The sequence below is a fragment of the Passer domesticus genome, chromosome 7 (genome assembly GCF_036417665.1).
Source record: "Passer domesticus isolate bPasDom1 chromosome 7, bPasDom1.hap1, whole genome shotgun sequence".
Taxonomy (NCBI): Eukaryota; Metazoa; Chordata; class Aves; order Passeriformes; family Passeridae; genus Passer; species Passer domesticus.
In genome coordinates this window covers 54193997-54207643 of record NC_087480.1, presented here as the reverse complement: position 1 = coordinate 54207643, position 13647 = coordinate 54193997, and the positions used below count along the sequence as shown (strand labels likewise).

The window sequence follows — 13647 nt, the reverse complement described above, 5'->3', positions numbered from 1 at the left end:
GAGCGTGGGGCGGGCTGAGGGGAGCGGAGCGGAGCGCGGGGCGGGCCGTGGAGAGTGGAGGGCGGAGCGGGCTGAGGAGGGCGGAGCGGGCTGAGGGGAGAGCGGAGCGGAGGGCGGAGCGAGCTGAGGGGAGCGGAGCGGGCTGAGGAGGGCGGAGCGGGCTGAGGGGAGAGCGGAGCGGAGGGCGGAGCGAGCTGAGGGGAGCGGAGCGGGCTGAGGGGAGCGGGGCGGAGGGTGGAGCGGGCTGAGGGGAGCGGAGCGGAGGGCGGAGCGCGGGGCGGGCTGAGCGGAGCGGAGCCATGGCGGGCCCGCTGTGCCAGGGCTGGGGCCTGGGGGCGGCCCTGCGGAGCCGTGCCGCGCTCCGGCCGCTCGGGCTGCTGGCACCGCCGGCACGGGAGGTGCTGGCACGGCCGGCACGGGGGGTGCTGGGGCCGGCAGCGGGATCGGGAGCGGCAGCGGGATCGGGAGAGGCGGCGCTGGAGGAGAACCCCTTCTACGGGAAGTACCGGCACAAGATCCAGGAGCTGCGGAGGTGGGCCCTGAGGGAGGCGGCGGCACCGGGCCCGGTTTCGCGGAACGGGCGGGTCTGGGGAGCGCTTTGCTGAAGGAGGGATGTCCTCCTATTTTAGCTTCTCGCCCTCTTGAGAAACTCGATTAGTTTAGGCCAGTTGCCTTGAAATTCACGTGTAGTTGGCGCCAGGTCAGTGAGGATCGTCTCCCAGCGTGCTCAGCTTGATGAGAGATAGTTCTGCGAAGATTAAATTAAAATTTTAAGGTAAGAACATGAATCAGTATCATAGTAAACATTTAAAAGGCCAAAGGATGTTAATCACCCAGCAATGCTCTCTACCTTTGTAAACCTTTGGAACAGGCAAAGAGTACTCCAGTTTTGGAAACCTTTGGAGCAGGCAAAGAATATTCCAATTTATGGTCTTCTGTCTTATTATAAAGGAGGATTTGAACAGAAAATGAGTAGGCAGAAGTTGAATCTTATATTAGGTGTAAGTCCATCTGCTGGCAAGGCCACAATGAGAACAGCCCATAGAGGAATCATGGTTTTGAGTTATTCTGATAAAGATGGATTACCTTACTTAGCATTATAAATCAATGAAGCAGAAGGCTTCACAGACTCACTTACAGAACCATGAAATGGCTTGGGTTGGAAAGCACCTTAGAGATCAACCACTTCCAACGCTCCTGCCATGGGCAGGGACAGCTTCCACTAGGACAGGTTGCAGAGCCCCATCCAGCCTGGTCTTGTTGGAATGCAGTGCCAAAAACAAATCCAAAGCCTTGGGTCACAGGAGATACTGTGCAACAGCTTTCACAGTTTCTTAACTGTGCATTGATTTTTCCTGTTTATTGTCATAATTAAAAACTTAAGATTATTTAAAAGCAAATTGGAATGTTTTAGTTATATGAATTTATGTCCAGTTGGACAAGGAGCAGGGAGGAGAACTTGGGTGATCCTTGTGGGTCCCTTCCAACTCGAGCTGTTCTATTGCTCTGTTGTTCTGATAACAGTCCCTGTTCCAATTCAGGTCCAATCCAGATGTGTTTGAATCCCGTATGGAAAAAAGAAGTGAAGTGAAAAAGCAGCCTGTGGGACATTCCAAACAAGGAGAGTTTATCAGATGCATGGAGGAAAAGGCAAGGCCAGTTTTCTTTGTAAATCACATACGTTGAAGCTCTGATGTTATTTTTGTGGGATCAGTGTAATGCTACAAACTGGATGTATCCCTATCAGTAGGAGGTCTGAAATGTCACTGTGTGATGCCTAAAAGCATTGTTCTCTGCTCCTCTGTATTATTTTTTAGACTGTGAATTCCCTGCTTGAAACCTTGTTTAAGTTTAATTAGTTCCAGATTAGTTTGGCCAGAAGAGTGACACAATCCTGCATTTATCATTTTTTCAGTGAAAGCAAGAAAACTGTTCAATTATATTGGATCCAAAATGCATAATAGTTTCCTTGTGACTAATCCTTTGCAGCCTTGAAATTCATAATTCACATTAGATTACTAATCTTATTTATTTCACCTAATCAATCACTTATTTTGTTAAAAATACACTGCAGTGATCTTAAGTATCTTGAGCTCCCACTCAGGAGTTTTTGTCAGCAGGCTGGTTATGTGTGGCAGGGAAGGCAAATCAATGGTATTAGCTGTAAAACTAAAGAAGAATATTTTCTTGCAGGCAGAAGGCTTGGGCAGCAAGACATCAAAGGGAGGATTCACAAAGGATAAGGTGAGAGAAATGAACCCAGGTGAGAGGAGGGGACAGTGGCAATGCAAGGGTGTGGATTAATTTGTGTTGCCACAGCCAGTTTCAGTCAAGAGCACTTTGATATAAACCTGGTGTTCCTTATGCTGCATTTGAGTGTAAGAGCTAGGTTTACTGTTGGGATCCTATTCAACCTTAAAACTCCTGGCACTCTGGGTTTTTATTGCCCTGTCCTTTTTCTGTGACACCCTGGAAATTCCTTCCAATCAGGGCATCTGTTCTGAACATTAAATGGAAAGGGTTGAGCTCCTTTTACAGCATGGAAATACATTGGCAGTGATCAGCCAGCCCAGGGACAAGAGAATTCTATTTCACATTATTTTATTTTGGTGAGTCTTCAGTATAAATCTGCCAAAGAGCATGTCTTTGAGATGGCTGAAGGCAAAAGGCTGCAGCTCCTCTTGCAGCTTCAGCAGAGAGCAAAGCATGTGCTGTGTCCTGAAAGAATCTATTCTGCCTCAGTGTGGGAATCCACTTCTCAGTGTGTTGCTGCTGTATTTTATTTGGCAATTAGAGGGACTAAGTAACACTATAAATTGAATAGGGTTCCTCTAGGTTGATTTTGTTCTCTGTAATTGCATGCATTCATTTGGATTCTTACAAGGTCAGAGAACTGCCATCATGCCAGATTCTTTAATGCTTTCTCTTGCAGACACTTGATTCAATTCTTAATGTTGAGATGGTGAAAGAAAAATCAGCAGAGGAGATAACACAGGTGATGGATTTAAATGGAATAAAGTTTGCTTCACATCTGTGCTTAATAGTAATCTATGTGTAAGGATGGAAATTTTACTTAGACTGAAGAATAAAATACAGCTGTGGATGTATATTTACAAGAAGCATATTCACATGGGTATCCATAGGAGAAGATAAAGTTTTCTCCATCTAGGTAAGTCCTCCTAGGATGTGCTAAGAGGTGCAGGTGCTCTGGGTATTGCCAGCCTGCTGTGGTGAAGAAAACAGAGAAGCATCATGCAAAGACTTGTCCTCTGTTGAAAATGTTTTGGATGTTCTTTATTAAAAAAAACACCACCACCAAAAGACTCAACCAAAAGTCATTAGTGTGGTTGGGAAAGATGTGAGAAGCACTTCTGATGGTTAATAAGTACTGAGCTACCTCTGAGCCCACTGTTGATTTCTGTTACCTGGTTGGAATCTCTCCTTTGGTACATCTGGAACCTTTGCAGAAGTGTGTTGCATTAGCAGGAAAGTCAGTCAGGCTTGATTGAAAAATTACTCCCCAAAGTGCTTACAAAGGTTAGTTGATGTTTTAAAGCATCTGACATTACTGCTAAATGCTTTAACTGTATCTCAGACTTTAACTGTATCTCATCTTTGTTTCCTGCAGATTTGGAATCAGTATTTTTCTGCGAAAGACACAGTTTATGCTGTTATTCCTGTAAGTAGTTCTTCTATAGTTCTGCACTTGAAAAGCCAGCATGCAAAGCTTTCCTTTCCAACTGAGATTCTGCTGCTTTTAAAAGCAGTCACTAAAGGAAAGTGAGGTTTCAAGAACAAACATAATTTCTGGGCTGAGTGATTTTATTGTCCCAAACAAAGGCTTTTGTTTTCAGAAATGCATACCCTTTTTTTTCCTCACTCAGAGGAGTCTCAATAAATCAAGGACCTTTTTCTGCACACCTGGCTGGAACTTACAGGCTTATTTTAATACAAGCCTCCAACACTTTTTGCAAGGCCCTAGTGTTTATTAAGTAGCATTTGCATTTTTAGTTATTTTTGTCAGAGTTGCTTGTTTCTTTGCCCTCTTCCCCGCAGCACAGGCAGCTGCCTCAAGGTTAATGTGGCAGTCCAAGAGCACTTGGCTGGTAACTTGCATGTGGCTGACCCCTTAGGACTTACTTTCATATATTTACAATTATTGGCGGCACTGTCTTTCTTGAGATTGCAGGGTGTTTCCTGAGATAAGATCATATTTCTTACTCCTGATAACTTTTCCAGATGTTAATTGTTCTCAGTGTGCATTAGGCTGAAGGAGACTTTCTTCACTTTGGGGATTTCTCTTTAGTCTTTTCTTCAGGGTCATTCCGTGATTGTGATCTCTTAAATCTGTCTTTTCACAACTGTGTGTTCCTTGAGTTCTTGAAACCTCATTTAGATCTGGGGTCTGATTTTTAATTGTGTTTGGCCCTTTCTGTTACAGCTGAACTCAGTGGGAGGCAGTGTTCTAGATGTGTGATGTGCTGAATGCTCTGAAAGTGGAAGTGTGGGATTTGAAGTCAGCCTCATGTTTCAGTTTTCCCAACATGTGGATGTTATGAAAATAGTTTGATTTGCACTTTTACTGTAGCAGAGGGCCAAAGCCAGGGACTCCAGTTAAAATGTAGGTCTTTAGTGGGGCTGGCAGTGTGCTTTGGTGCACTGTTTTAGGAGGAGTCTTGGAAGATTTTTAAGACTTCAATGCAAACCAGACCCCAGGCACATTAGGAAGCAGTTCATGGTGTCATCGAGGGGAAAAAATCCCCTTTGTCTTTTGCCAGAAGCTTTTTGTTGGCTGAAAGGCCTTGCATAATTCTTCCATGCTCAAAAGTACACATGAAGGAATTTCTTCTTGATGAATGGCATATGTTTTCTTTCCTGAACACCTAAGAGCAGATATTAATATAGTGCTGGGAAGCAAAAAAAAAAAATTAGGCAAAAGATTTGGGGAAACACAGAGGACACATGAATGAAATTGCCAGGTTTCATCAGGGCTGAAATAGGGTTGTAGTTTTAAGTTAAACCTAAGCAATAAGTGTGTTATTGAGTGTATAGATGGGCTGCATTTTTATACTGAGAACAGATGACAATGATGTAAATCCACAGTTTGGAGCCAGGGATGTGTTGTCTCGCTCAGCTGTTGACACTGCATGATGCAGTGGAGCAATTACTGAAAGAGGATGTAAGCTTCAGGCTTGGGGCCCCACATCCAAGGCATGAAGCTCTGGATCCAAGGATTTTGCTGCTGCTTCTTAGAGACAGCCTTGTTAAAACAGGATGCTGATGACTTTTAGGTAAATAAGAACTAAATGCAGCTTTCCAGGCACTCGTTGCCATCTGTCCCCACAGTGGGACCTCTCCAGATGGAAGCTGTACTGAAGGTTAATGAGGTGATTGTGAACAGCTCTGCATCCACATTTGTGTTATGAAAATTGAACTTCTCTTTCTCCTTCCCCAAAGGCAGACAAGTTTGATGTGATGTGGAAGAGAGCCCAGACGTGTCCATCGGTACGTACAGCAGTGTGTGCTTGTAGAGCTGCAGTGCTTCTCTTCAGAGCCTGGCCCATTGACTTCTGACCCTCCTGTGTTCATACCCATTGTATCAGCCTGATTAGTAAAATCCAGGTGTTCAGACACTTGTCCTGCTGCTCAGTGCCTATTCATATGTATGAAATAGTTTGATCTAGATAGAAGAGATGGAGGGTTGAGAGAGCAGCAGCACAGGATCTCCCAGGGAATGGAGGCTTTACTGGCTTGATGGAATAGTCCTACCTACTTCACTTGCCAAGAGCAAGATCAAATGTATCTGGCTTCCTGAGCTACTTTGAGATTGGGAAGTTATTTATAGCCTCAAGTGCATTTCTGTACACTGCACTGGCACTGAGTCAGGTATCCTGCAAGATTTTCTGCTCCTGTGTTGTCCTTCCCTTGGTGGGGGAAAACGAGCAAGTCTGTAGCCTGTGGAGCTGGATGGGCTGTAAATGTCTAGAGAGGAGATGCCTGCTGCCTGGTCTGGTGCAGCTGATAAAATGACAGGATTAAATACTCTGCTCCTTACTTTATATTTGACCATTGCTGCTGTTAGTTTTCTAGGTGAGAACAAAAAGGTCAGAGTCTGAATGTTCTCCACTTTCCTTTTTATGTCTCAAAATACTGACAAAAGTATTTGTCAAGATATTTACTAATGAATTAATACTGATAGGGTGATTCTGCTTTATTGTGTGCTTCAAAGTCTGATTCTTGCTGTCCTGTCACTTGTGGTGGGGCAAAGAAACTCTTTTTTCTGTTGTGGTTCTCTCACTAAAGCATTAATGCTGGAGGCCAGTGTGACACAGGCATCATTTTGTTCTATGTAAAGGAAAATTGGTTTGGTTTTTTTTTAATCATTTCTCTGCAGTTCCTGTATGCACTGCCAAGAAAAGAAGGCTATGAGTTCTTTGTGGGGCAGTGGTCTGGAACAGAATTACACTTCACTTCCCTGATAAATGTTCAGGTAAGTGTTTGAGATGAAAAATTCAAAATTTACTTATGATCCTGAAATAGATATTATCAGCATATTGCAATATATGGTATTTACTAAGTAGTTTAGCCAACAGGTTGTCTGGCTTAACTTGAAAAGAATTCTCATTACAATAGCTATTATTAATTATGGTTTAATTGTACCTTTGTTACAGGTAAATTAGTAAAGTTATGGGTATTAAGTGTCTCTGTAGTGTAGAGGATAATGAGGTAGAAATTCAGTAGACTCAAAACATGAACAAGAGCCAAGCTTTTTAAAACCATTTGTGCAAGCTACTTAAAAGAGCAGTAGATGCTGTAAGATTAAATATCTTCCTAAAAATTGTGGGTTCTTTTAAATGCAAAATAGTCTTTAGTCAAGTTAAAAAACATCTTAATTCTGCAAACCCCCTGTTTTCTGTAAATACCAAGAATAATGAACTTCTAATTAGAGCTGACCCTTAAGCCCTGGGAACTGCCTCTGTGGCAGTTAATGCTCAAAGTTTTGTAATCAAGCACCCAAATCTGCAGTGGAGTGAAGGTTTTTATGGGATACTGACAGATTTCTTTCTCTCCTTCAGACCCAGGGTGAAACTGCTCCAAGCCAGTTGGTCTTGTACCATTATCCTGATCTGCAGAAGGAGAAAGGGATAGTACTAATGACAGCAGAAATGGACTCCAAGTTCTTGGTAAGAGAAGTCTGCTCATTGGCTTCCTTCATTTTATGTTGCAACTCCTCCTACAGTCTTGAATTAAAATTCAATTACAATGAAGCCTTTCAAAGACCCTTTGCCAAAGAATGATCCCACTCTCTTTTTTTAAACTAATGTACTTAAGGCTAGGGAAAGCCACAAGGGAATCCCCAGTCTTTGGTGATTTCAGTTCATGCATGCTTTTTTTTAAATTTGGGTATTACAGGTGATAGTTGTAAAAGAACAAAGCTGTTTTCCCTTCTAACAGAAGCAAATTTAAATGAAAGCTGTTGCTACCTGCAAACAAGTTAAAGCAGTGTTTGAAGCTTAATCCTGCTTGTCAAAGCAGGAGACTCCAGAGCTGTGTGTTCAGTTTGTGCACACCTGTGCTCTTTCCCTCTGTGTGGGCACACCATTGTTGGCATCACTGTACCAGTGCCTGGACTGGTGGCACTGGGCACTGCAGTGGTGGAACAGAATCATTAGAAAGGCCCTCCTCTAGCTGACCTCCTGACACCCCTTCTGAAACAATGAATGCAGTAACTGGTAATGCTTTTCTTTTTCCCTGTTGGATCTCAGAGCAAACAATCAATTTTGCAAGTAGGTCAGCTGTAAGGAGGGAAAAATGAGGACTTGGTGCCTCTTGGAGTGGGCAGGGATGACAAAAGCCACGCTTGACCTCTGAGGCAGATGCACAGCAGGAGAGTTGCTAAAACACACGGTGCTGGAGTGTTTAAGTAGGTCAGGAGCCACAGGGAGGTGGATTGTTACGGGATTTGCTGAACTAAGGTGACTTGGAATTGAGCCACATGGTAAGGAGTGTGGCATTTCTCTTCCATGGGACACTGGCACAGCCCCCCCGATGGTGACAGCTCTGTTCCCCCTCCAGGTGGTCCATGATGCCCAGTGCTTGGCCAGCCAGGTGCAGCTGTTCTACGCCACCGATCGCTCCGAGACCTACGGGCTAGTGGAGACCTTCAACCACAGATCCAGTGAATTCAAATACATGTCTGTCATAGCAGAGCTTGAGCAAAGTGGGCTTGGAAGAGAACTGAGACCAGGGCAGGCTTCTGACAAGTCATAGAGCCTGGCCTGTGGTGAAGGAGCCAGCAGAAGCAGGGGGTCCTAGGAGGGGTGGTCCAGTTTTACAGCTTGGATTTGGCTACAGAAGGAGTCTGCAGACATCCTGGGAGAGTGACAGTCAAGCCTGTCTGGCACTGATGCAAGATGAGGACTTGGGCCATTTGAACAACAATAACTAATTGCTAAAAAATGGAGCCCAGTACTTCAGTGTAACTTCATCAGAAAGAGCCATTTCCCCAGTCTTGTAACTTCCTGCTGCCTGCTGGATTGTGGAAATCTGAAATAAAGTGACAAAAGGGGAGCTATGTAACGGGCTGTACTGACATCAGGAAGGAGATGACAACCAATGTTTCTTCTCAGTAAAAGCATTTTAAATGCCCTCCACCATTATAATTGCATGGTTCAGTGCTTTTTAATCTGTGTGGAATTCATACAGGCTTGTCCATCAAGAAGAAAGAATAGGAGCAATGGCCTAAGACAGACACCTCTTTGTTTCTTTGTGAAGTTTCTTACACAGATGTGTATTGTGGTCTGAGCTTTTCTCAGGATTAAAAAAACAGAGTCACTAGATTTGTTCTGGGAATTTTCTGCTTCTTAATTGATTTATTAATTGTATCCTGTTGTGATGTTTCTGTATTTGAGATGTTGTTTTTGAGCAGTATGAACATGGTTTTATGTTTTTAGTATATTTTTAACAGTGTAGAGGAATCATTGCCTGTTTTACAGAATTATTTTTTCTCAGGCTGGCATCTAGTCAGCCAACTCACAAATGGCATTTGAAGGAACAAAAAATAACTCTTGTTCCCACTTCAGGAAAGGCACTATCTGTAATAAAAGAAAGATGGACTGGCATAGTGACAGAGAGAGTCACTGGCCAGCTTCTTGTTTGTCAAGTGAAAAAAATGTCTTGGTGTTGACATGCAGAGCTGCTTTAACACAGCAGTGTTGGTAAGAGCCTGGCTTTACAGGCTGCAGCAGGTTGGGGGTTTTAAACCTGCCCCCAGCAAAAGAATCCCAAAACTGATGCTTTGAGCTTCTTTGTGAAGCTCAGAGGCAGCACATCCACAGCCAAGGACACTGCAGCAGTGTGATGTGCAGCCTGTGGGGGCTACCAGCACTGCCACCACTGCACAGGGGGACACAGGACAGCCAGGAGCTTCCAGGAGCCCCTCTGAAACACTTCCCATGTCTCCATCAGACCCCCAGCACAACTCATCCTTAGCACGAATTAGCTCTGGGCCACGTTGCACCTTGTCAACCTGCTGGAGCTGGCAAGCATTTTGGGGGGAAAGAAGGACCTGCACTTTGTCTCTCTGTTGGAGGGTGTGGCTGGTATAAATTTTCTTCATTACCCACAACCTGAAGCTGTGATGAGTAATGAAGGTTTCTTGCAGCATCTTTTTGCTGTGTAGTTGTAGGATCCCATTGCTCTAATGTCACTCTGTACTTTCTCTGTTCTTTGCCCTACATGGCCTTTGAAAGTCCCTTCCAACCCAGCCCATTCTCTGATTTTATGACATGAACACTTCAGCTGAGCACTAAAGCTACACAGTGCAGTTTTATGTTGAGGTCTATTGTGTCACCAGCTCTTAGATGTTGGGTGTGAACTCCTGTCCATTCAGGAAATTGCAGATGTTTCTAGAAGAGGCAGATGTTCTCTTGGGGCCTTGCTGAAAGGAGATGGTCCTGCTCCCTGGTCATGGCTTTTGGTTTCTGTTCACTGTGTACAGATAAGTCTGCAGAGGAGGCATGGATAGGGCTGTGATAACCTGAACAGCAAATCACCTTTATTAAAAGGCATTTCTACTTCTGGTTTATGGTGTTCCCGCTCCATTTATCGTTTTTCCTTAGGTGATAGAAGGGCTGTTTTGATTAATAATTCACTGCCAGCTTTGAAAAAGTCGAAGTTGCTGCGTTCATTTTTAATGTAGCTGTAATGTAACATCGCTGAGAGTGAAATCTAAGGCTTCCAAATCTACACCTCAGCCTCTTTCTGAGCATAAAAGATCAAATTCTCAGGTATAAGGCTGTAGTGATCTACCTGTAATTTTGAGTGGTGTTTTTTTCCTAAACCCATAATGTGATTTTTTTTCTAAGAACTCTTCTTGGACTTTAAAAAAGGCAGAAATGGCCAGTGATGAGCCTAAAGTTCAGATGAAGACCCATAGTAAAAAGGTCCAGCCGAATCTAATCCTCTGCCCCACTGAATGAGTGCTGCAAGGGGGAGTAACCCAGCTGAAGAACCACCCTCGGTGCAGAAACCAGGGTGATTTGTGGCTGTGTGGCTTCTCCAGTGCCTGGGACACATTTGTGCATGGACTGTGCTGCCATGGCACGAGCTGACCATGGGCATGGATGGGCACTGCAAGCTGCAGAGCAGGCACAGACCCCCGGGGCTGTCTGGCTTGGTGCAAATCAGCAGCTGCACCGGCTTTAAGCCACTAAAACCTCACATGGAGTTAGTGAGATGTGATGCCCTTAGGAGCTGTGCTGAGCCTTAGGGCTGGTGAAAAATAATGCTGTTAGGCTTGCCATGGGGAGAGGTGACAGAGGGAGAAGGTGGCTGTGGGATTCGTGTGCCATCCAGCCACTAGAGGGAAGGTTTGTCTCCTGATTCTGAGCTCTGGGCACTCACACAGCTTGCCTGAGCCTGTCTGCTCGGCTCTGTGAACTTTGTGAGTTGTGTGCTGAGAGCCATGTGGATGCTCAGGCTGCTCCTGTGTGATCCATAACGAGCTGGGCTGTGCTGAGTTTAGCCCTATGTCCCAGATCCCACCTGAGCTGCCTCGGGAGGGCAAACATCCTGCAGTAGTTTCCCAGCATGTTTTGCTGATTGCCAATCTTTTTTGGGCCAGCACCTTCCCAAACTGAATGTGTCTGGTTTTAATAGCCATCAAACGGGCATGTTCAGGGAGGAGAAGCCCAAGACTTCCAGTGGCTCCCTGTGAAATTCAGCCTCTGCAGCATCCTGCAGGAAGGTGCTGTAGGAGCCCCCTCAGTGCTGGCTGTGTTCTGCCTCCCGCTGGAGGAGAGCCCAGGACCAGGGATGTGGCAGGAATTCCTGCTGGGAGTGGAGGAGCAAGTTTTGCAGGCAGAGGCTCTTTGTTACCAGCATCCCAAACCTCTGGCTTGCCCATCCAGCCCTGTCACCCTGGGGAGATAAACCCAGAGCCCGTCCTGCTCCCAGGGGAGGAGGTGGCAGTCGGGGCAATCAAGGAAGTGCAGATTGATGGATGACATCTTACCCTCCCTTAAAATGATGACTCCAGTGCTTTTTCATCTGTACCTGGCTTTTTTCCCCTGTACCTTAGAAAATGGCAAGACTCCAGTGCCCTCTGAAGAAGCCTTCCACGGCTGAAGAAGCTCTCACTCCCTGTCTCTGAGTTTGTGCAGGACGTGGTGGAGCAGAGCAGGGGAACTGACTGTTCCCAACACTGCATAGCTGTTTTCTGGACACGTCCTGTTCCCCTCTGGGAATAACCAGAGCAAACCCACTGCTCCCTTTGCTTTATCTTCTGGTCTGCACAGGCATTCCCAGCCTTCCAGCCCTGTCTGGGAGCACGCTGAAGTGGCAGTGCCCATGAAGTGCTGTGCATTGTGTGAGAGCCCAGCGCACTGCTGGGGGCTGGCAGGGGGCTCCCCCTGCCCCCAGTGCAGCCGTGTCCTGACAAGCCTTGCCAAGCCCCTTCGCTGCCCTGGGCCTCTTCCCGTGCCTGCCCCTAGCTCCGATGGAGCCGCCCAGTGCTCCGGGCTCGCTTCCGTCCCTGCTTCCTTCCCCCGATAAATCCAGCCGTGCACCTGCCCTCGGGAGCGAGGCCAGCAGTCCCCTCTTCCTTCCTCCAGGGCAGACAAATGCCCTCTTCACAATAACGCATCCCTCCTTCCCCAAAGCTGTCCCTCGGAGCTTTTCCTCTCTCCCAAGTGACTCCTGCTTCCCTTCCCCACAGCTGGGATACCGGGTGGCTCTGGGACCGAGGGCTCTCTGCCTTTTGAGGTTTCCAAAACCTCACGTGAGGGGGAAGTCCCTGAGCAGGAGGTGCTGCTCACCCCTGTGGACTTGTGGGGCTGCAGCTGATGTAATTCCAGCCCTCCTGCTGTTCTCCTGGCCCCTCTCTTTTGGCTCCAGACTGCTGAGGGTGGGAGGACCCCATCTCCCCTCCAAGTATTTTGGCTCCATCTTGCCTGGATGTAAATCCTGGCTATGAGTTGCTTTTGGGATCTTTGCTATTTGGCCAAGGCCCCTCACTTTTGGATTTCTTCCCATTTTCTGCAGAGATTTCAGTTGAAAGTTTCCTCTTGGCTTGGCATTTGCTGTTGGGAATTGCATCTGCTTCACAGACCTCCACTTCCCGCTCACAAGGTCTAGGACATTTTGTTGTTTCCTGCATCCCAGGTCCCCAGGATGGAGGACAGCAGCATTGCTCAGCTCTTGCTGGGACTTGGGGTGGCTGTAATGAGCATCCAGCACTGGGGATGAGGAAAGACTTTGCCTGAACCTGCTGGAGTCAGGAATGTGGCTGGTTTGCCAGTGACCAGGAAGAGTCTGCTGGATTGCTTGAGCTTGATCCTGATTTTAGGGGTGTTAATTGGACCTACCTGCAATGACTGTGAGAGATTCACTCGTGAGCAGGGCAAGGCTGATGTGGAAAAGGCTCAGCCTGCAGGTGCAGGGAGGATGCAGGCACAGAGCTGAGCTCTGAGGTGATGGTTGTGGTGGTGGGAAGCAGCTGGACAGATGAATTTCACAGCTTATGCTTCCCTCCTGCCTCGAGCTGTGCAGGGCACTTCACCTCAAGGTTTTACCTTTTCTGCAGATGTGAGACACCTCAGCCATCTCATGCTGTAGTGGATGCAGAGCACAGATGAATCCTGCATGTCCTTGGTGTGTCCTTCTCCTGTCACCTGGGTCAGGACCTGCAATGGGCCCTGCAGTGTCTTCTTCACTTCTGATAAGATGCTGCTGCAGGTGCCAAAGAGTTCCTATTGCACCCGCCCCAAACCAACCTCACAGAAAGGGGGAGGAAAGTAAAGTAAATGCCTTGCAGGGCTGGGCTGAGCTCCCTCGTGGCTGGCTGGTCCGGGAGGCTGCTGGAGGAATTTATTTTTAAAGACTGCCTCTGACCATCGTGCCTCAAGAGCAAACCCTGGCATCACCTGCAGCTGAGAAGCCGTGTCCTGGGGAAAGGAGTACGGATCCTGCAGGGATGCATCCTGCTGGATGCACAGGCTGTTGGGATATAAATCCACAGCTGCAGCACCAGGGGATGCCAGGCAGGGTTCAGGGAATCAAACTCTCATCCTAACCCCTCCAGCTTTATGCAAACGTGCCCTTCAGCCACATCCCCCTTGCCCTGTGCCCACTCCCCAGCTCACCCGC

The 13647-nt window shown here is 46.8% G+C and overlaps 1 protein-coding gene across 1 annotated transcript; it reads left to right on the top strand.

Moving 5' to 3' along the window:
• The first annotated feature begins 234 nt into the window (after positions 1-234).
• ATPAF1 (ATP synthase mitochondrial F1 complex assembly factor 1) lies at positions 235-8978 on the top strand. Its single transcript, XM_064428782.1, has 9 exons — positions 235-532; positions 1542-1650; positions 2194-2244; positions 2933-2995; positions 3629-3679; positions 5458-5505; positions 6395-6490; positions 7077-7184; positions 8077-8978. The coding sequence occupies exons 1-9, from the start codon at positions 300-302 to the stop codon at positions 8269-8271; spliced, it is 954 nt and encodes a 317-aa protein (XP_064284852.1). The 5' UTR covers positions 235-299; the 3' UTR covers positions 8272-8978.
• Positions 8979-13647: the final 4669 nt, after the last annotated feature.

Coding starts and splice junctions, on each gene's coding strand:
- ATPAF1 (XM_064428782.1), top strand. CDS start 300: ATGGCGGGCCCGCTGTGCCAGGGCTGGGGCCTGGGGGCGGCCCTGCGG. Junction 533..1,541: donor AAGATCCAGGAGCTGCGGAG/GTGGGCCCTGAG, acceptor GTTCCAATTCAG/GTCCAATCCAGATGTGTTTG. Junction 6,491..7,076: donor CTTCCCTGATAAATGTTCAG/GTAAGTGTTTGA, acceptor TCTCTCCTTCAG/ACCCAGGGTGAAACTGCTCC.